We start from the raw sequence: 24906 nt of genomic DNA on the forward strand, positions 1-24906 counted from the left end.
TTTTTAGCACTTCATTATCATTATCATTAAAAGTATATTACACATGATTTGAATGAAGTACATACATATTTACGTGTTTTTTTTATCTGTGATGAAAGAAATGTGTGAACATTTCATTTAACCCATTAACTATAATTAATATATTATGCATTTCTTTAATAACTAAGATTACTTTAATGAGATGATTATTTTTTATTTATTTATTTAAAATGTATGAAAACCATAATATGTACCTAATGGCAATAATGACAGTCTAATTTCATCCAGTAAAGCTAATGATCGTTCACAACAATGTTGTTTAAACTTTAAAGCTCTCTGTTTATTTCCATTTTGTTCATTGTGATATTACTTGGGAATCAAATTATGCTGTCAGGCGGACGAATATGCATCTAAATACATACATAGTGATAAAACTGTACCTATAATTTAGTTTTTCTTTTTACGTGTACGAAAGTATTTTAAGTAGGCCAATACACTATTAAATATAATTTTATAATTTGTTAGAAAACGTTGTGATATTATTTAAAAATTTATTTTTAATTTACTTATAAAAGTCAAATAGTCAGTCTGTCGATGCCCTCGAACGAGTGATGTAAATTTGAATATAGAACAATTTTTCATCAGTTACCAAATCACAATATTATTGCTGTGCTAAAAATAGTCTTTAAAAGGGGTTAAATAACAACCTGTGTATTTGGAAAATTTCTGTATTTTGCTAGTAACATTGATATGTTTATCATGCTACATTACATTTCATAAATGTTATTATAATATATAGAATAAAATTATTGAAAAATCAAAATGGGTATTTATTTTCCTAAGTTTCGTCATCGTCCATGGCTTCGTCAGATTCCACCTCGTCCTCTTCTGATTCCTTCTCCTCAGCCGTTTCCACTACATAAAAACCTTTATCTTTCGACCAGTAACATTTGACAGTGAGCTTGAAAACAGCCATCTTCTTTTCAAGTAACTTTAATATTCTTGCTTGCTCCGGTGTGAGGACTTGTCCTTTTTTACAAACTTCATGTTCCTTGATTAAGGTAACGATTCCTCGTTGAAGACTCGTGGGCATACCGAGTTGTCTCAAGTGCGGTTCTATGGAGTGGGGAAAGTCTTCGAGAGGTCCTTCGGGCAACACGACCTCTTCTGTCGATTTGAATCCGGCTCTAGCGTAATCGTCTTCGGCAAACTCTTCAAACCATACAAGGGTCTCTTTTATGGGCCGGTTTGTGAATAGTAAACCGCATTGCCCTATTAAACGCTTTGACAGCTGGAACAGAAAAATTAGCCATTGTAAAAATATATATAAGATACGAAAGAAGTTTTCCTATTGATGGGACTGTCAATGCAATATTAAAACTCAAAAATGCAGCGGTGAGAAGTCAAAGACTGGAATGTAGATAGGACTCAAATAATTAACGCGTGTACGCTCTAACTCAAATCCAAAGTAGCTGCAACGATAGATTATATCCAAACATTCATAAAAATAAAAACGTGTGACATCTGCGCCACGAATAATAATAATTCTAAATCCCCGCAAAATACAAATCTTACTTTCGCACTCAAGAGAGCTTAATCTTTTTTTGTTGATATCTTGCAACTTGTAAGTATTGACTTATTTCGATTGAAAACTCAATGATCTGCTGATTATTACGAACTTTTATCGTTTAATTTGATTGATAGTATATATTATTATGCAGCAGTGACGAGGGGTGGAGGTAGGCTGTTAAGATTTGACATAAATAGTGCACTAAATTTTGTCAGTCATACTTATTTGTTTTCATTGAACTAAGAATATAATTTGTAGATGGTGCTCATTAGTTTTTAAAATTCAAACCTTGCCTAAACTAACCCAAGCTTTTCGTCAAATGAAGAATACGTATTATGGTCGGTACTACTGCTTTGAGCAATTTTTCGCACATAAATGGTTTACGCGTACGAACGTTCGTGTGTATTAAAAAATCCCACTACAGTTGTTTCCACAACTTCCACTTTTAAATTAAAGGCTATCATATCCCCAAGCATTTACCTTTTTGTTTCTCGAAAAATGCTGCTCATATTTCGACCCCCATAATATGGAATGTTTTTCATATTCATCAATAATTAGAGTACACGCTTCATAACTTTAAACTCCAGCTCTAGGATGAAAATGATATAATATAAAATATATTCTAAAAATATTTTTTTTTACATATATTATGCCAAGTAATCAGGCAAAGAGACGAATCAGTGTAGTAAAAGTTATAAAATTATAAAACGTATACTCTACTATCAGTGCCAACACTGCCAACTCATTGTTAATTTATATTATTTTACGCACACAGCAAATTTGCTCACATCAGTACCGACCTTTACATATTTAGTTTTTTTAAATTCATTAAGCCCTGACTAAATCGAACCATAATCGATAAAAAATATTCTTCTATCTATAAAATATCTAACAATTACCGTTATTTTATCTCTAGAATATATGTGGCGGGGGGTTGAGGTAGGCTGGATTCGAAATAAATAGTACACACTCAACTTTGTCAGTCATACTTATTTGTTTTCATTGAACTATGAATACAATTTGCAAATGGTACTGGTTAGATTTTAAAATTCAATTAAACCGTACCTAACTAAACCATAATAGTTTAGGTATGCTATGGGCGATCCGACAAAAATAGTGCACACTTTTTCAGTTATACTTATTTGTTTTCGTTGAATTAAGAATACATACTGGAGATGGTGTTGGTTAGTTTTTTTAAATTTCATTAATCCCATTGCCTGTACCAAACCGTAATCAATAAAAAAGAAAAATATTCTTCTCTCTATAAAATATCTAAAATTATGTATGGTTTAATAGTTTAATTTTAAATATTTTTTGACTATTATCTACTATGGATTGGTTTACGCAGGGTTTAATTGAATTTTAGAAACTAACCAACACCAACTGCAAATCGTAATCTTAGTTCAATGACAATTAATTTGTATGACTAATAAAGTTTAGTGTGCACTATTAATGTCGGATCTTAACAAGCTACCTCCACCCTTCACCAGTGATATATATGAAGCGCCTAGTTTCAAAAGCCCCTAAAACGATTTTAGATAGTTCTGAGAAAAATGAGAAAAACGATTTTAGGTAGTTTTGAGAAAAAATCATATCTATTAAATTTGTGAACTTTATGTATTTATTTTTTAATTCGTTACATTCTAAAGAGTATTTTGGCTTTCTATTTTAGGGGTATTTGAAAAGCACACCCAACCATTTTAGCGGGTTTTGAAATTTACCCTAATTTCATAATCATAAATATTTATGGTGTTTGGTGTTTTTTTTAAGTTCAATCTTTAGCCATCATTTAGGTAACAAAAATATCAAAAATTTTCAAAAACCGTTTTAGAGGCTTTTGAAACTAGGCGCTTCATATTATATATAGGTGCTAATCAAACTACTGATGAGAATATAGAACAGCGTTTCTTAAACTATGGGTCGCGACCCAAAATTGGGTTGATTGGTATATTTAGTGGGTCGCGAAATATTCTCAACAAAACAATATTCTTGCCAGCATTTATAGTAGACATGCTGGCAAAAACACTATTTAACGTTGACGTTTCCGCGATCGCAGTGGTCAAAACTAGGGAATCCAATCCTGAGCCAAAATTCTGATCCCGGGATTTACAATTTGACAATCCCGGGATTGGCATTTTTATCCATTGTTACGAGGGTGGGTCAATAAGTCCTTAGAAAAGCCGACAAGTGGCGCGACTAGTACTGTAAGCGGTTTGTTTTCATGCAGCGGCACTACCGATTCAGTATGCTGCGAAGTTTCAATCAGATTGGTCGGGTTGTTGTGTGTTTTTCGTACATTTAAAAAAATGTACTTGTGGAAAATGGAAAAATGGAAAATGGAGAAAATTGAGTTTAGAGCTGTTATTAAACATTTTAATATAAAAGGGTTAACAGCAAAGGAAATAAAAAATGAGTTGGATTTAGTTCACGGCATATCTGCTCCTTCACTTGCAACTATTTATAACTGGTTAAATGAATTTAAACGTGGTCGTACATCAACAAAGGATGAACCACGCTCAGGACGTCCTGTAGAGGTGACTACACCAGAAATGATCAATAAAATCCACGATATGGTGTTAAGTGACCGAAGATTAAAGTTGAGTGAGATAATTGAGGTTACAGGGATCTCAAAAGGTAGCGTCATTTCTATTTTACATGACAAATTGGGCATGAAAAAAATTTCTGCAAGATGGGTGCCGCGTTTGCTCACAGTCGACAATAAACGCAATAGGGTGGTGGCCTCTAAAGCCCTGTTGTCGCTCATGCAACGCAATCCGGATGAATTTTTTCGTCGCTTTGTGACTGTAGATGAAACATGGATACACCACTATACTCCCGAGACGAAAGAACAGTCAAAGCAGTGGATTGCGAAAGGCGAACCATGTCCAAAGAAGGCGAAAACCGTAAAATCAGCTGGTAAGGTTATGGCTACTGTATTTTGGGATGCACGTGGAATTATTTTCGTTGACTATTTGGAAAAAGGAAAAACAATAACAGGGGATTATTATGCATCTTTATTGGACCAGCTAAAAAACAAAATTGAAGAAAAACGGCCTCATTTAAACAGGAAAAAAATCCTCTTTCATCAGGACAATGCCCGTGTTCACACATGTTTACGATCAATGGCTAAAATTGAAGAATTGAAGTTCGAATTGGTCGACCACCCACCGTATTCGCCAGATTTAGCCCCCAGTGACTTTTTCCTTTTCCCAAACTTAAAAAAATGGCTAAGTGGACAAGGTTTTTTTGCAAATGAAGAAGTCATCGATCGGACAAATGCTTATTTTGAGGACCTTCCGAAAACTTATTTTTCTGACGGTTTAAAAAAAATTGAGAAACGTCTAACCAAGTGTATTGAGCTCCAAGGAGATTATGTTGAGAAATAAAAAAAAAATACAAAAATAAAAACTGTTTTAATGCTTTTTTCTAAGGAATTATTGACCCACCCTCGTAATATAAAATTTTTATATTTACAAATAACTTGATAAAATCGGTCAAAAATAAATCTAGTATAATTTATACTATTTAAGACATTTATTGTTAATATTGTATACGTTCAATCTTGGAAATACATTTAAGTTTAATGGAGTAAATAATATTGTAATATAAAGAATAATGTGAATTTAATGAGATTGCTGTTTCTGATAGTAAAGACTTAATGGATGCGTTAGCGAGATTTAAAATAGTAAAGCAAATCATGGGTACTTATGGCCTTTCCGTTTCATAAATCTAATTAGTCGTAAATGTAAACGTAAAACGTACGAGATCATGGTGGAATTACTTTGTTAATAGTGCGAAGCATTGTTTTTTCCAATCATTCTCATTTTTATTAATTTATGTGAAAAAATAAAATGAATCAGCAACTTAAACATGGATATAAATCAAACTTCATTCAAACTCAGTTTATTTCTAATGTAGTTATTTATTATTAAAAGTATTTTTTCTGTTATATTTTCGTTTTTATTTTATTTTCCATAAAAATTGATCCCGAAAGTTTCGGGATTATGTTTATCAATCCCGGGATTCATAGGTATCGAAAATAGCTCGGGATCCCTAGTCAAAACAAATAATTTCTTTCAAGACGACGTTCTCTTCTGAGTTTCCATTATATAGTCTGCTTATATTAAAGTTCTTAAAATTTATTCTACCGACAATGGCAAAACATGAATACAAAGAAGCATTTTTAGAGATACTATGTTGTGAAGTTTTAAGTAATGAATCATTGTAACCAAATAAACTTAAAAGGCATTTTAATTAGACAGAAAACTGTATTTAACATTATTAAAATAAAACACATTTTTGTCAGTACGTGCCATTTTATTTAGTTTATCTTGGGTCGACATCAAAAAGATTAGGAAATGATGATGTAGAAGATGAAAATTATGAAATTGAGATGTACAATCTACGTTTATATCTGACACTTAAATTGTCATTCTCATGTATGACACCATATTCACTTAGTATAAACAGTAGTTATATTATTGTATCTACTACATACATACTATTACTAGTATCAAAAACAGCAACACCAGACACCAAGACAAATTTTGTCATTAACAGCAAACCAATCGAACGTGTGACCCATTATAAATATTTAGGTACATGGGTCAATGAGAAATGGAACCAGTCTCAGGAAATAAAAACTAGAATTGAGATCGCAAGGATTGCCTTTCTCAAAATGAAGCACCTCCTTAGCAATCGAGACCTTAACCTAGGTCTGAGACTGTGTATGGTACGTTGTTATGTTCTCTCAATTCTTTTCTATGGTATGGAAGTATGTACACTAAACCAAGAGATGTCACGGAGACTCAAAGCTTTCAAGATGTGGCTGTATAGATGCATCCTCAAAATTCCATGGACTGACCGGGTGACAAATGTTGAAGTTCTCAATCGAACAGGGAAGGACCGAGAAGTTCTACGTAGTATCAAAACCAAGAAACTACAGTACCTCGGCCACATTATAAGAGGACAAAAGTACAGCATTCCCCAACTTGTCACTCAAGGAAAGATCAATGGTAAGTGTAGTAGAGGACGGTGCCGCATTTCGTGGCTTAAGAACTTTCGTGATTGGTACGAGTGCAGCTCCACTGAACTGTTCCGGGTAGCAAACAACAAATCTAAGATCGCCTTGATGGTGGCCGACCTCCGCTAGGGGACGGCACAATAAGAAGTAGCAGATATTTGAAGCGTATACTTTCAAAAGCGGCTAAAACGGTTTTACGAGTATTTTGAGCTAGATATATATTTTGATAAATATATTAGTCTAACACAGTATGGTCTGAGTTTTAATTTCATAACTTAACTAAATACGTCAACATTAATTATTAAAAATCGAACTTAGTTTCAAAATCGGCTAAAACGGTAGCAGTGTTACTTTCAAAAATGGTTAAACTGAAACACCCAATGAGCATCACGCGTTGAAGGTCATGTGACCCCAAAATCATTATGGCTGCCAGAAGTCAACAGTGTGAATTTTGTGTTACTCTTGACATTTTATCAGTTTTGTTATATAAATAATGTAGGTTCAATTACAAAATGTGGCAAAATGCAATCTAAAGCGGGCAAGGAAGCGTCTACGCAATGAACATAATATGTGGAAAACAAATGTGGAACGCTGAAATCGGTAAGTAAATATTATTACTTTTGGCGGCTTATTTAATACAAAACACAGTGACGTGTCATGTTTATGAATCATGATACAATGCTTTTATTAATTGAATCGTGCACGCATAGGAGTGCCCATGAGTACAACCGCCAAACGGAAATCGTGTAATCATCTCCCATAACTTTGCAATTTGTCATCCGATTTCAATAAAATATAGATACTGTAGGAATGCAATCATTATTCGTAGGATGTTTTATCACATTTGAATGGTCAAAGACATAGCTGATAATCAGTATTTTTAGAATTATCTTCTAATGTGGTAATCTTGCCCATTTTGTTGAATAATAAAATGCCCTAATTCTTTAAAAATTAATAGATCTAAAAAATCTCAATACCACTGCACATGGATGTACTGAAATATGACTATATTTTAAAACATTAGATCGAGAGGTTTAAAAGAATACTATTTTATATAATAAAAATACTTTATGCAGTCATCAAATGTTTAAAATAAAATATAAAGGATAATAAGGCTTCAAAATTATATAAATAGATCCGTACCAATATGGCAGAAGCATATAAGTTGTGTTTTGGCGATTTTGAGATTTGAATGCCAATATGTCAAAAAATGCCTACTTTATGTTATGACAAAAGCATATATCTCGAAAACCTATAGATTTCTCATAAAACGACTTGGAAAAACAATACATGTCATAAAATGTCAAGCTCTAACAAGCCAAAAGCATATATCTCTGACATATACACTTTGGCATATTATAAAATTACGCATGCGCACACTTATCTATGGTATTCTGCATTTTTGGCAGCTGTCTTTATTGAATTTATAAAATTAGCAATACAGAGGGACTGGAATACAAAGTATGCAAAAAAATGTTTCAAGATGTCTTTGGAATCACTGTAAACAGAGTAAAGATACAGGATTTATTGGTAATGATAATCATGGAAAACACGATCCCATAAACAAGAAAACAAATGAAAGGGAAGAAGTTACTGCACACATAAAAAGCTTTCCTAAACATGAAAGTCATTATTCACGTCGTCGCACATCCAAAGAATACCTGTCTGGGCAGCTAAACATATCAATATAATTTTTTATCGTAAATATTTTACTAAAATTATCTCGTCATAAATTATACTAATGGTTTTATAAATGCGATTAAAAATTAATAAATGTAAAAAATCTTAACACCACTGCACATTCATGTACCGAAATATGACTATATTCTAAAACATTAGAGCGAGAGGTTTAAAAAAATACTATTTTATGTAACAAAAATACTTTATGCAGTCATCAAATGTTTAAAATAAATATAAAGGATAATAAGGCTTCAAAATTATATAAATAGATTATCTACAACGTTTAAGGAGTGTCCAGGATCATGGTTTGAAAATACAATAAAAACTCAATTTTGACCTACGACGAGCATGTGAGCCGTTAAACAATCCAATTTCCATCATATCCTGATTTGTTACACTTCTTTAAACCTTAAAAACCCTCTCCTGTAAAATGCGAAAAAATGACTTATATGCTTCTGCCATATAGGTACGGAGATTATCTACAAAGTTTAAGGAATGTTCAGGCTAATGCTTTGAAAATACCATAAAATCTCCATTTTAACCTTCGTTGGGCATGTGGGCCCTTAAACATGTATTATATTTTTGTTTTCTAAATATTAATTAGTATTCTTATTAACTGTAAATTTTAATAAAAAACCTGAAACTTAGGTGTGTAAAATTATCTTTCTGTGATTTAATCTTCTCCCATAAAAAACCACACTAAGGCTTTTGCAAAATTCTTGTAATGACATGAAACATGAGTATCAAACACGGCTAAAACAAGATGGTTAACTTTCAAAAGCAGCTATATCGGAATGTGAGTAACAAAATCGGCTAAAACGAAATTTTGATCACTATTACTATATTACCCATATCCGATAAGCATAAAAAAGCTTTCATTTCATATTATGTATGCACATAGAAAGTATATTTCACATTACAAATAGATGAATATACATTCATTCAAAAGATATAATATGTTATTTCAATTTATTTCAATATTGCAAAAAACTGTTTTAGCCGCTTTTGAAAGTAAGCGCTTCATTTGTATCAGGCACTTATTTCGCGTATGTCGATACTCACCAGTCACTTATTCCAGCGACTTATAAACGCAAATGTAAACACCGCTTATATGACAAGTACGAACTTGCAGAGATATATCACCAAAGTTAAGCTGCTGTCTACTTTTATGTCAAGTATCTGACACATTATTCGTAGTTTGACAGCTGGTGAAGTTGATTTGGAAAACAATGTGTACAATTGTACCTAATTATTATCCGGGCATTTTCGCCAAAGTTTGTACATTGCGTTTTCGGCATGTCCCATGACATTGATTGTTTTTTTCATAGTTATTATATTATAGAATATTGGAAATTTATGTATTTTTAACGTGCAAATTTATTAATTTACTTTATTCGAACAGTTAAATACAACTGTCTGACCTGTATATATTTTTAATTTAATATTTAGATCGAAAGGTAGTGTGTTTTTACCATGTCCCACCCCTAAATTCAAATAAACAAAGTCTGATTTCGTCATTAATTTTGAGTGTGTAAAATTAAATTCGAAGTGTCTTCAACAGCTTACATTATATATTTTTGGAAAATATACAGTTTTTTCGTAAATTTGGACCAATATTGAAAAAAATCACGTTTAAAGTGTGTCCCAGGATATTTGAAAAAGTGGAATTCCACATTCCGTTACCACGATTTTAGCATGAAGGCGAAAAATTTCCACTGTTCCATGTAACAACACTTTTGTATAACACTGATCGCCATTTACAATTTAAATTGTTGGTGTATGTCGGTATCGCTATCGGAACAGGTTGCTTTCTGGGTTGGTCAATTAAGAAGTTCCACTACTGTTACCACGATTTGTAAGGTAAGAAATCACATATTTCCATTTCACTTACTATACATATGGAGCTTATCTTTCATACTACAGATATAATAAAGCATATCGCAGGTTTAACAATAAAACTAAGCTAAACTTTGGCTTCAACCACTTCTGAAACAGAATCCGTTACTTCCTTTCCGAAACTATATTGGTGGTAACGTATATGTGGAATATAAAAGTAACGAAATGGAATGCATAAAGTTGGGTTTACATTGTCTGTTTAGTTCTTCATAGATTATAAAAAGTTTTATTTTGTCTGTTCGTATGAAAAACAAAAATATTGTTTAAATATTATGACTATATAATAAAGATTAAAAAAGTATGTGATATGTCTGAATACGCAAAACTAGCGCAGATAAAAGTATAGAGAGATAAAAAAACAACAGAAGGAAAAGAAAAAACACCAGACTGAAATAATTGCGAGACAGGCTCTGGCTCTGTAATATCTTTCTGTTATACGCCACCAAAATTTTAAAACTTCTCCATACATTTTAGGCATAGAAATTTATAAAAATGTATGAAAAAGTATTTTTTTGTCACGTTTAACAGAAATGTGTACCCTATTAGATTTAATACCTGAAACTGTAGGTATTCGCGGAATGTCAGAAAAGTACGTCTTGATTACAATCAACCTGTATAGTTACATTTTATGTTGATGAATACAAGTAAATTTCACGACAACATACAGTCGAACTTGGTTATTACGAGGAAGATGGGACCGACTGAATTTGCTTGTTATAAGCGTTACTCGTTATATCAGAGAATAGGTATTTTTAAATGAGCATGTACACATTACATCATTACACAAAAAGTCAAAAATAAAAAATTTGGAAACCATCATAAAAATCCCCGAAACGAGCATGGCATTCATAAACTACAAAAGAAGTTGTTTATTGTAATGAACGCTGGTAGGTACCTACGGACTTCACAAACCTTAGATTTTTCAACCATAGTCGGCGAAACACCAATAAGGTAGGTACTTAGACACTTTACTAGTGTCATAAACGTAATCCGACCCCGGCGGCATCCTGTCCAATCGGATTTTATTGCTTAGGGTCGAAATGTTTTTAAACGATCGACACATTAACAGTATTTTAGCTCGGTATATCCGATAAGTTGCTCGTTATAACAGTGAATAAATTAAATATATGGCGAAAATCATAAACCAAATGTCGACAAATGTTTCCTTATTACATCCTTGATCTCGCTATGTCCGAGATCGTAATAACAGAGTTCGACTGTAATTATTTTCGTAAAAGTTATATACTCCGTGCCGCGCTAGGAACTCGCGTTCGAATCCCTTGCTGATTTAATTTTTTTCATTTACAGTATAACCTCGTTTTTACGTGCCCGGAATTCACGTTTTCCCGGCAATCGCGTGTATTTTTTTCAGTCCCGATGTATTTCAGTACATTTAATACCCGCATTTACGTTTTTCTTTCCCGCGATTTACGTCGGAAATATTCAAAATATGCGAGTTACGCGCACTTGACAATGATTGGGTCGTGACATTCAAACGATTCTTCAATAAAAATTTTAATTGAATCTTGTTTTTTAATAAAACGTTATTTTTTTAGAAACATAAAATTTAAATGTTCTTTTTTTCAATACCCCCCTTTTACATTTTCCCTCCAATTAGGTTTTTTTTCTTCAGTCCCTTAAAAAACGTAAAATAGGGGTTATACTGTATATTGTTAATTTGCTTTAAAATATTTTATATCTGAGTTACAAATAATATAAATGCCAAATAAAAGTTATGGTAATGTATAGTGTGTCAAAATTATTACCTATCTTATTTTACTAGTATTGTGAAATTTATTATAAAATATGTCTATTTTAGTGATTAAGTTTGATTTGTTTTGTTATTGTGACGCACGTTGAATATATATCTGACTATCAAAAAATTCAAATAAATTTCATAAAACAAAAATTTGTTTTTATGGTAACATGTAACTTTAGCTTTACAAATTACATTCCGTTACCATTTCGTTCCATTCCGAAAATGTCCCCAAAAAAGTTGAACGTTAACTATTTTTCATTTGATTATTAAATAACGAAACTTATATATTTTTCCAATAAAATTTAGTAAAAGTGATTACTGACTTTAAAAAAATAGCAGAACGAACATTGATTGGTTTTTTTCAAATACTTAAGGAAAAATGCTCTGCCATTATAGACATAGGGTAACGGAGCGGAATGAAATGTGCTCAAGAATTAGAATTCAATAATATTTTTTGACTATTTGTAGTTTTATTTTTAAGTGTATGGTTTTTTTAATCTAATAGAGATCTTTTACGTGATAAAAAGTGTCTCATTCATGTTTTATAAGCTTAGTTTCGTAGTCACGGTACGGAAACTTATTATGCCCAATTTCATAATAAAAATGATATAAAAAATATTGTATTAATCAATATTTTGCTGAAAAATTGCTATCACCAATTCAGCAATAGAACAAGGAATCTGTTAGCTATATAAAAATGGTTAATTTGAGTGAAAAAATAATATTACCCAAATTTCAAACATGTACAAACTTTGGCGAAAATGCCCAAACGTAGCATTACAGCTCCAGTTCCCACAACATCGGAAGCAAAGTGCAGTATTGGAGTCGTTCGTTATTTTCTTCAGTAACAAAATACTTTACAGACAGTAATAAATAAATACGCCGAAGTCGAAACAATTCCATCATAAGATGAAATGAAATAAAGTTTGTTAGACAAAACAAACTAAAAAAAATTACTTCTTTCCAACAGGATATTGTTATAAACAAACTTCTATGTACTCATCTATAAACATATTGGTATTTATATAAAAAATCCTGTTGTTTTTTCAATGTATGTTTGGACCCAGACTATGGACCTAATAAGTTGAGCAAGTGGCTGACATCCATTACTCATAAAAAACAAAAAAATCTGGGTACAAGTTGGTTATGGGGAATGAGATCCCTGGGGTTCCAGCGGCTAGCTCAGGTGTCCATCGAACCCCGGATTCACAAAAAAAAAAAAATTCAAACGGTTGGAGTATAAATAAAACACGGTCTTTCGTGCTCGTAACGTGGTCTTCTTATATTTTACATTTTCTTTAAACGTTTACATATTTTGTTTTAACAATAAGTTTCGCAGGTCCTATCGGAAAGGGGACGCTTACTAATTTCTTTTTCTTTTTCAAACTTCGCGTACCCACGCCATTCCACAAAAAGGACTCTCGTGATTGGCCAAATTTTATCGCGTGATGTTTTTTTGATTTCACGAATCACGAGGACCACCCTGGCGCAGGCGCGTCGAAATTTGGACGTTGCCGACAAGCGCGGCAAAATTTATTATTTTTGAATCCTTATATTTAGTCTTAAAATTATCTCTTTCATCCATCATCATTTTTACTTTTTAAATTAAAAAAAATACTTACGTGGTTGAGCAAGGAATCAGATTAGATGTTTTATGAAGCCGTTTCTAGAGGTCAGGGTTACGTTTCGACTTGAGCTACTAAATGATTATTTTACACCGGGAGAAGCCCGCCTGTAACAGGGGTGTATCATTCGCCCCATCTGGATTAAAGTCGAAAGGTAGGCCCTGATCTCATCGGCCACCCATCCAATTCCTTGTTCATCCGTTAAGTACATGGCATGATAACAGTTTATATAAAAAAAATTCAACTACAATCTAACTATTCTAACAAAAAAAAAAAAAAAACAACTAACTTTACGTATTGTTTCGATATTTATTTTGATTACTATTTTCCTGCTCAAAGCAATGCTCCTGAATAAGTCAGAGTTTGATTTATTTTCCTTTCTTATTATCATTTGTCATAATTTATTATTATTTTATTTTTCTCCTGTAATGTCGTGCGTTTATTTTGTTTTCGTAATGTTTTTGTTATTCTTCTCGTTCTTTTATACTGGTCAGCGGAGGGGTCGTGGAGCTGCAGTCTTCGACTCTTGGGCTGTCCAGTTTTTTTGTATTCCGAGAGGTTACATTTGTAGACGTTTGGCCCTCGTTCGGAATTATTATTTCGTGTTATGTTTTTCTTCTTCTGGTGCAATAGGAGCGTACCTCGTTTGGCGTCGTCTGCCTTTGCAACCAGGGCGTGGTAGTGGCGTTACTATTGAGCCAGGCTCGTTTCGAGCAGCGGATATCTTCCTGTGGAAAGTTTTCCACTGATCTGCTGGTCTCTGGAGTATCACCTCATAGATGGACAGGTACTGTGTCTCCATCTGTTCCTATTACTGCGGGCAAGGCATCGTATAGCGGTACAACGGCCAGGCTCGTTGACGGCGGCACGGCTTTCCCACAGGTACTAGGATGGATTTTCACAATAAGTATCCTTTTCCCTTTCTTTTTTTTGTAGATGGTTACACTTCGGAGGTACTCCTTGTTGTTTCACGATATCTTTCAGGCGTCACGTCCCTAGTCTCTCCATGAACCTGCGCGAGAAAGGAGAGTGCGCACTCTCCACACCATCAAGCTTTGGTATCATGAATTTTCGGCTACGCTGCCTTTGGATGCGCTTACTTCGAGAGGTGGCTCTCTTTGTGCTTCCAAATTGTCTTCATCTGTATTTATTCTTTTTCTTTCTTTAGTCATTTATTCGTTCATTAGACTTCATTGATATTAAAAATTTAAATATTTCACCCTCTCATTATATTTATTTACTAGCAAACCCGTTTTATTTTAAAAAAAAAATTGTTGTTTCGTTTTACGCGCCCGATATCCTATTCCAAAGGCGCGCCGCGCCGATTTGCGGTGCCTCTCACGTTTTATTATTATTATGTTTTTTTTCATTTCAATTTACGGCTTATTGACTCATTTTTTTTTTTTTTCACAAGCATACAATCTCTACTTTCATCCTCTTATACCTAATTTTAACTTATTATTAAAATTTAACATAACAACTATATACACTTCGTCGAGTGATGCCGTATAATTCCCGTTCCGTTTTCGCTGTGTTAAATTTACGATTGGTAATTTGTAAAGAAATAATAGTGACGGTCGTATACTATTTTCTTCGTTTCTCTTAGGATTCAAATTATTAATACGGCGTAACTTTGAAACAAGTTTCGCGCTACTGTAGAATATCCTCTTTCCCGTTTATAAAATTGTTTGCGATTTTCAATGTTAATGTTTTCGAATTCATTCATATTTACTTTATTTGAACGGAAAGAATTGGCGTCACTCTGCGAAGCGTTATTTTTAAAACTAGAATGTACATTTTTCTTACTAATGAACTTAAGTTTACAAGGCTCAGAAAGTGGGTCCTTAATTAACTTTGTATCCGTAATTAGAAGAATTTCCGGATGTTTTATTCGTATAATCTACACATTTCACTTCCAACAGGAACTCGGCGTTCACCCTTGACTCGAGGGTTGGCGACTGGTCCTGCTTCATCTCCTCGTGGTCGAGCCTGCGCCCGCACAGCTTCTTTGATTCCTCTCAGCTTGCGCGCCTTCTCAGCCCTCTTTTGAGGCTCCCTGGCCTCGCGTTTCCTTTTTCTCTCCTCACCGAACATCCCGTGGTCGACTAGGGTACACGACATGTTAGTGATACCCTAGGAAAATCGGCATTTTTCTCGCCGTTTTTCGTCGTGAGTGGGCCGTGGCCTCTACGAGCCCTCCTCGCTGGATACAGTCGATTATGTGTCTGGTCTCCATAGGTGGGATTTGTGCAGCCATTCGTCGTACTGGAGACGCGCTGGTGCTACGGTCTCCAGCACGACGCTAGGCGCGGTCAGCGCCGTATGTGGACTGTCTTCGAACACCAGAGGGCCCTCCCGGTTTGATGTTGGAGACAGCACTTCTTCTTCGATAAGGGTTACGTCGGAGTCCGCTTTTTAGTTAACCATTTCTTGGTTGTTCCGGCTCCTGGATCATAAACTTTTATTTAGCGTTTGCGGGCGTAAATTTTATTTCGCGGGTTCAGAAGAATTAATGCGATTCTTCACGCCCCACGTTGGGCGCCATTGAGATCCCCGGGGTTCCAGCAGCTAGCTCAGGTGTCCATCGAACCCCGGATTCACAAAAAAAAAAAAATTCAAACGGTTGGAGTATAAATAAAACACGGTCTTTCGTGCTCGTAACGTGGTCTTCTTATATTTTACATTTTCTTTAAACGTTTACATATTTTGTTTTAACAATAAGTTTCGCAGGTCCTATCCTATCGGAAAGGGGACGCTTACTAATTTCTTTTTCTTTTTCAAACTTCGCGTACCCACGCCATTCCACAAAAAGGACTCTCGTGATTGGCCAAATTTTATCGCGTGATGTTTTTTTGATTTCACGAGTCACGAGGACCACCCTGGCGCAGGCGCGTCGAAATTTGGACGTTGCCGACAAGCGCGGCAAAATTTATTATTTTTGAATCCTTATATTTAGTCTTAAAATTATCTCTTTCATCCATCATCATTTTTACTTTTTAAATTAAAAAAAATACTTACGTGGTTGAGCAAGGAATCAGATTAGATGTTTTATGAAGCCGTTTCTAGAGGTCAGGGTTACGTTTCGACTTGAGCTACTAAATGATTATTTTACACCGGGAGAAGCCCGCCTGTAACAGGGGTGTATCAGGAAGCCAGCGGCAAACACATTTTGAAAATAGCCGATATACTGGATTATTTGTTAGATTGGGTTAGTTTAGGTTAGGTTAGGTTTTCATTCTTGAATTCATGAATTTTGCCAAAATCGGTGATGACAATTAGCGCGGTTCCCGCCTGGCTTTCCCATAAAGCCCATATGATTGATACCAGATGGAAGTCTCCCACAGGAGACTACCTCAAAGGGCGGACCGAACCATCAACTTTCCCAGAACACCACAGCCTACGTCCACTCTTCGCGGTTCTCGGCCGAGCGGAGCCCGCCTCGAAATCAAAAATCCAAATTCGTCAAAATCCCGCCAAAACAGATGCGGCCTACCGATAGCGCCGCCACCGGTCAATTTGTCGGTAAAACAGGGAGGTTCGCGACCGAGAGCGGGATGACGCCGAATCTGACGGTTGAACACGCGCGAAAAGCTCTTCTTCGATTTGCCGCCGGACAGCGAAGCCAAGATACATCTCCCGCCAAAAGGACCGCGTCGGCAGACTTCTCAAGCATCTCCAGGAAACAAAGGACCCCATCGGCAGCACGCCAAGCCGCAAGCCCCGATCCTATCTCCCATTGGACAGTGAGCATCGCCTCGGATGCAAAGCCCCAGCAGCCAAGCCCGCGACACCACGTCTGCAGCCCGCCAAATCGCAAATACGATAAAAATAAACCAGCCTTGACAACATACACCGTGCGTTTCTGTCCCCCACCCCCGCTTCTTGGCCATGACATTATCACGGTCTGCCATCTCCGCCTAAGAGCGCAAGAAGGCTGGTGATATGATATTATGATTATCTTATGATCGGACATGGTTAAAAAAAAATATGAGTAGGTACCTAACTGAAAGTACAGGCGGACCTCGACTTTCGAACGTTCGACTTTCGCACAATTCGCTATTTCGCACATTTAAAAAAATCGTTTTTTTAAAACATCGCGCTGTGGGGTAAAGATATCCCCCTCTCGCTCACTCACAAGCAAGTGCATTTGTTGCATCACATGCATCCTGCTCGCACCCGTCACTTTGCTTGTGAGCTAGCTAGGATAGGTTTTGTCTTGCGCAGGAGCACGTGCAGGCTTGTCGTGTTGTGCGTTCTGCTAATTTGATTCATTTGAAATATTTCACCCTAAAGATTTATAAACAAGAGTGAGAAACAGAAAAACTGTAGTGTTGATACGAACAAAGAGAAATCAAGGACTTATAAACTGCACACGACGTTCTGATTGCGGTGAATCTTTTGTTTCAATCGGACGTTCGTATGATACAAACAGGACTATTACGATATGTTCAATTTTGAAAACTAAAAATAAAATTAAGGAATACGTTCAAAATTGTGGAAATATATCTTTAAAGGATGTTTCCAAAAGACACGGCATAGTTATGGATGAAATGGAAAAATATTTGTCATCATGGATCTACGACCAACATCAAAAAGATGTCCCTCTGGATATTTCAATTATTCAAGCGAAGGCTCTTAGTTTGCACAGAGATTGGAAGGCTAGATTAAAAAAAGATTCTTACACGATTTTTCAAGCAAGTAACGGTTGGTTCATATTAAATTCATTGGAGAATCGGCTGATGCGGATAAAGATGCTGCAAAAGAATTTATTTCCTCGTTATCCAAAATTATTGAAGATGGAGAATATTCCTCTAGCCAAATATTTAATGTAGATGGCACAGGTTTATTTTGGAAAAAATGCCTAGTCGTACATTCTTATCTAAGGCAGAATCAGTTGCCCCTTGGCATAAACCTTCTAAAAACCGATTGATATTGCTTCTTGGTGGAAACTTGGCTGGTGATTTAAAATTGATGCCAATGTTAATTTATCAACCAGAAAATCTCAGAGCATTGAAAGGGAAGGATAAAGATTTGCTTCCAGTAATCAAATAAAAAAGCCTGGGTTTACTGCGTTAATATTAAAAGATTGGTTCACTTTACATTTCGTGCCAGCAGTTAAGGCCATGCATTAGTTGAGGCACGGTCTAAAAAGATCGTTGCTAGGCGATGTGCGGATTGCGGGTCGCGGGTGAAAATGACGCCTGTCAAACGAAATATTATTTCTCATATAAATCCAACATACGTCCATTTTATGTTCTGTTTATTATTCTATTAGTAACAATAATAATATATTCATTGACATGTTTTCTTTTTAAAGTAAATGGGTTAAGTTTTTAGTCATCTTTACACGATTTTAGAATTAATTGGCCCGTCGCCATCACGCAGCAAAGTGACGTGTGTCTGACTCGCCGTTCTCTCAATGAATGAGAAGCGAGTACAAAATTTCGTCGCGCGTACAGTTGAAAATTATTTGGCGTTTCACTGATGCGTCACCTTAAGCAATATTGTAAAGTTAATAATTTACCATTTAAAATATTTTATTTAAAATAAGAAAAAGAAGAGTGGCAAACAGTTAACTCTTAATAACTTTTTAAGGGAAACACCCGCAAACCCCACTTAAACATGTCTCTTAAACATCTTATATTTACTTGATACATACATATTTCAAAATACACACAATTTCATTTTTTTTTTAATTCCCTCTACTTTCGAACATTCAACATTCGCACACCTTTTCAGGAACCAATTATGTGCGAAAGTCGAGGTCCTCCTGTATCTGTGTTTTGTAGATAAATGAGTTATTTTAATTGTTAGTTTATTACAAATGAAATTAAAAAAGGGTTTAACTGTATCAGAAGGTTTTTTTCACTGATCACTCCTAACAAACTTTGGACAAAACAAGCCATTTCTGGCAGTCCCTTGGAGAATGTTATAACCGAACACTAGTGTAGTAGGTATAAAAGCTGGATGATCATGATTATATTTTGACGCAAACTTTACACGTTTTGTTTGCTTTGCATTATAAAATGCCCAAGACTAACTATATTCAGGCCGTGGCACTGAATTGCGACTTACAATGGTAGTGCTAGTTATTGATTATCTTCGAATGAAATGCAGTAAACCTGTTCACAATAAATAAAGATTGTTGATTTCATATTTTGTTCAAATTATTACCATTTAATTCAATATCCAAAAATCACCATTTCCTAAAATCAGTTTACCATATTATTGTATTTGAAGTACAGTACTCTATCAGTAATCCGACGCCCGATTAACCGACAACTACTATAATCTGCCGTTATTTTTACTAGTTAAAACACAAAATCAAGCTCTATAATTCGTGTGTAAAATTCAATAGTCCGCCGCGTGCTTATATCAGCTGTCCAACGTCGTACTTAATGTAGCTGAGGCATGGAACAACCTACCGGGACGAGCAATAATTTATTCATGAAAAAAGCTGTGGCCCTCCATGAATCAAGATGATGAAAACTGGGAACCGGAAGACTTATAGTCCAGTCAAATTAGACCGAAAAATACGTTATGGTTGCAAAAGGTCGGGTAGAGGTTTTTTTTTTTTTAATTTGTATATATGGTAATGAGTGACAAGAAAACGAGTTTTGCCAATTCGGATGACTTCGGCACAACTTTTGACGGGCAAAAAACCGCAAAATTTTGGGTGTTTTTTTGGTTTTTCGGTAATATCTCAAAAATGGTTGGTCGTAGCAAAAATATTGTTATATACAAAATTAAAGCTTAGATTTCCTAAAATGTATATATAATAAGTTTTTTTCTATCTCTGACCGTTTATGAGATACTTGCTGTTGAAAACAGTATATCGTCGGTCTAGATCGTCGGATTATATTGTCCAAAGCGACAATATGTGAAATGTTCAGGAGACGAAAAACAAAGTTCATTACCTTATATTTCAATATTATTTTATTTTTACATTTAATAAATAGGTTGGGTAGGTAATGGTGGGTTTATTGCATTCATGGAATTTGGGCCACAGGTAATGGAGTGACTAGTTAGATTAAGTCCATTAATTTCGCTGGGTTTTTTCAGTTGATTGATATTAAATATTTTGTTATTGTTATTTGAAATTATCCTATAATTACCTTTTATTGGTTTAAGAATATCTCTCTGATTCAAAATATGGTCAGCAATATTAAAATTATTAGGAATTGAAATTATTAGGGTACCTACTTATATAATAATAAAAGATTAGTTACCTATTTAAAAAAATATTTGGGGTTTATTAATTAGTTAATTAGTTTGGGTTTACAAACTAGCCTTTATTGTCAATGGGCGCAATGTTCCAGATGGTGCGTGGGGGTGGGGGGAAGGTTAGTGGGAGTGGTAGAAAGGGCCACATTCTAATTTCTACTTTCACCAGCATTGAGACTCACAGCACCAACATTAACAATCAGTTTATTGTGGTTGACGGAGGACATCTCCTACATAAAGTAGTTTGGCCCCGAAATTCATGCTTTGATGACATTGCGAAGATGTATTCGGATTATTTGACAAAACATTATAAGTTACAAATTGAAGTTGTATGTGACGGATATCCATCCAATGCTGCATCCAGTGGGACAAAATTTGTAGAAAGATTACGCCGTATAAATTTAAAACCATGCCCTGAAATTATCTTTCAAGGAAACACTGTCAATCAGGTGGACCAGGAGATTTTTTGAGCAACGGAAGTAATAAAAATCGCTTGATAACACTACTTAAAACATATTTCTCACGGGTTGGCATAAAAGTGAACCAGGCAGAAGAGGATGCCGATGTTTTAATTGTAACTACTGCCATTTCAAAAGCAAATGAATTTAAAAACGTAGTAATAATAGGTGAAGATATTGACCTTCTTGTACTGATGTCGGCAAGAGGACAATTCTTGGACATCTTATTCTTTCGAAAACCTGGAAAGGGAAGTAAACCAGATGTGTTGTTCTCGACAAAATCGTTTAAATATGACGCACATACCATTCTTTTCACACACGCGCAGCGCTCGGAATGGAAAAGTTTACGAACCGGAGCGCTCGAAAAATTTTCTGAAGATATTTACACAGTCATCAAATCGTATGTGTATTTTATGAAAATAAGTGTGTCAGATTTTCTATTCTATGCCCTATCTAGCTCAGACGGTCAACATATTTTTTCCACGAGACGGAGCGATAATTTTACAAATTTCACGAGCCAGAACGGCGCTCCGGTGCGTTCCGTTCCATTTCGAGCCCTGCACACGCGTTCAGTGGGTGTGATACAACATCCTCTCTATTTGGCCATGGAAAGATTAAATTGTGTGGTAATTTGGAGGAGAATATTCAGTTGAAGGAAGTGGTCACAGTATTCAACAATCCAGATGCCAGCACTGATGAAATAGCTGTAGCAGGAGAACAGGTACTTATGAGGTTGTACAGTGATGCCTCTAGACCTGAGGAAACACTGGACACTGCGTTATTGGCTATTCATGAAATCGGCCAAACAGATTAAATTTAATCTATCAAGACTACCACCAACTCGAGACGCAGCGCGACACCATTCGCTGAGATCCTACTACCAAATACAAACTTGGCTTGGCAATGTTAAAAAACCAGAAGATTGGGGTGGCAGCGAACCAGCAATGGCCTAATACCCGTGGAGATCATTAAAGATCCAGCGCCTGAAAAAATACTGAAAGTACTTTCTTGTGCATGCAAGAAGGGGTGCAGTAAAGCATGTACCTGTCGAAAATCAGGGATGAACTGTTCGTCAATTTGCAAGAACTGCAGTGGAGTAAATTGTGAAAATGTAGCAGATATTTCTGGATTGGAGGAAAAGGACGTTGAAAAAGATGACTTTTATACTCAAGCAGAACTTCCCAGTAATGAACAGGTAATGGATGATATGAAATTAATATATATATATATAATATCTCTCCATTCTTTTCAAATTAATGGAATATATTATATATAATTTTGTAGGATAATGATTCCGACGTGGGAGCTGCATTGCAAGACTTTGACGACGTAAAACCTTTGCCTACTCCACCTCACCAAAGCGGCAGAAACGGTTAAAAAATTAAGATGTTTGGTGAATATTATTATTCTGTACATATTAACATTTGTTTTGCAATCATTACTAAAACTATGAATATACTTTATTTGTAAGATCTTAAGTATAGATTAGTATTTATATATTAAAGTTTGATTTTTACTAAAACGCGTGTTTTCAACAGCAAATATCTCATAAACGATTAAAGATAGAAAAAACATTTTTTTTTAAATATTTTTAGGAAATTTAATAAGCTTTAATTCTGTGTAAAACAATATTTTTCTACGACCAACCGTTTTTGAGATATAAGCGAAAAACCAAAAAAATACCCAAAATTTTGCGGTTTTTTGCCCGCCGAAAGTTGTGCCGAAGTCATCCAAATTGGCAAAATTCGTTTTCTTGTCACTCATTACCATATATACAAATTAAAAAAAAAAATCTTCTACCCGATCTTTTGCAACCATAAAGTACAGATTGACTGGACTATTAGTTTCATTAGAAGAATTGATTCAGAGGGCGACTGAAAACTCAGAGCTAACGCGAAATGTTTTAGAAGAATGGATAGCGAAAAGTTCAGAGGGATATGCACCACTTCTGACTGAAGACAAGCTCGTAAATACATCAAGAGGCTCGGATTCTGAGGATGAAGGCAATAATTGTCAACTGACCGCAGCTCATACAGTCAAATCAGAAGATGCACTAGCCAGGACTGACGTGTTACCATTGAATGAGCAGAGGAAAATAATGCACCCGTCAACACATTCATCTTGTTGCATAAATTATGATGACACAATCTTCCAACAATATTCAGAAAAAAGCAAAAAAAACTGAACAAGTGGTTGTGTTAAGTGATTTACTGTTTAATAGGTATGTATGTAGTTAATAAACTTACTTTATAATTAATATGTATAATTTAATACATACATAATTGATTTTGGTCATAAAAAAACTGTAAGTTGCTAGTACAAATTTCTCAATAAAAACTATTTTTACTAAATACCTGTCTTAATTTTTACAATATTTTGTATGCATGCACTATAATCCGCCGGTTTCACTAATTGGACACTTGTCCGGTTTTTGGGGTGGCGGATTACTGAGAGAGTAATGTATGAGCATTAACTAGGACAACAATCTATGTTTACAGTTTCATGTCACAGCCTGACTTTATAGTAGGCCTTGAATAATATACACTCTGCAAATTGGGTAAATAAATAAACATTGATAAGACTTAATATTTACATAAATATTTGTGTTTCACTCGTGTACCCCTTTGAAAGTTACATAGGAGTGATGATTCAATGTAATGCTAATGATTTTTACAGAAAAATAATTGTAAAAGATAATACGTTACGTTTGACTTACATGGTGCAATTTGTCGTGTGCTTCATCAGTTTCGGATTTTCCCAAGCCGAGTGCCATTACTTTATTCTTACCAAAGAAAAATCTTGAGTCTTTCCATTCTGACCTTATATCTTTCAGCTTAGTATTTCGCATATTGTGAACAGTAAATAAGAATATATTGGAGTATTTTTCTACAGACTTCCTGATTTCATCGATTATATTTTGCTTTAAAACTAACCCCTTCTTGTTTGTTTTCGTTAAAGAAACTGGAAGTAAAACATATAAGTTAGTATCATGATTATTATGATGAACAGCGTTATTAAAATGTAAGATTTCGTGTATTCAAAATGTAATATGGCTTGTAATGAATGAATAATGGCATTCAAAAAAAACCACATTAAAACAAAAATATCATTCTGGGGTACCAGGTAAAACCATGTTTTTAAAATCAATTTACGACAAAACACTTACTTTTCTTATATCTTTTCGATTTAGGCATATTTATATGGTATGTATGACGACTTGTGGGGATGGAATATAAGGAATAATTAACCACTGTCCACTAACAACAAAAGTCTAAAACACGTGGGTCAAAACTTCATAACCAAATTGAAATAATGACAACTAGGGCTGTCAAAAAAAGTATTGATATTTCTTAAAGGTTACATCAATACTCTAGTAACGATACCTTTTCTTTCGATATGACGACCCTAGTGACAACTATCTTCACAACATGACTAGGAACTACGGGAAAAAAGGGTGTTCTTAATACCTATTTAAAATGTTATTAGACTAATGCTCCCATCCCGTAGCACATTCTAAACCTTTAAACAAACATTGTCAGTAAGTTAGGAAGTAAAATCTGCCAAAATTTCCAGAACGACTATTAGGTCATCTTATGCCGACGCTCCATTGGCACGCAAGTCAGACGATTTACAGTCTTCGGACTTTTTTTTCGCGTGGAGCACCCCAGGTCTGCGGACTTTTTAATCCGCAG

The 24906-nt window shown here is 34.8% G+C and overlaps 1 protein-coding gene across 1 annotated transcript; it reads right to left on the minus strand.

The window, feature by feature from the left end:
- Positions 1 to 691: 691 nt before the first annotated feature.
- Positions 692 to 24515, minus strand: RpLP0-like (ribosomal protein LP0-like). Its single transcript, XM_085946454.1, has 3 exons — positions 24381 to 24515; positions 23931 to 24175; positions 692 to 1270 (listed from the first exon to the last, which is right to left on the minus strand). Exons 1-3 carry the CDS (start codon positions 24406 to 24408, stop codon positions 818 to 820), a joined length of 726 nt encoding a protein of 241 aa, XP_085802580.1. The 5' UTR covers positions 24409 to 24515; the 3' UTR covers positions 692 to 817.
- Positions 24516 to 24906: the final 391 nt, after the last annotated feature.

The sequence above is a fragment of the Rhyacophila brunnea genome, unplaced genomic scaffold (assembly GCF_057557595.1).
Source record: "Rhyacophila brunnea isolate RB1 unplaced genomic scaffold, BYU_Rbru_1.0 scaffold_2, whole genome shotgun sequence".
Classification (NCBI taxonomy): Eukaryota; Metazoa; Arthropoda; class Insecta; order Trichoptera; family Rhyacophilidae; genus Rhyacophila; species Rhyacophila brunnea.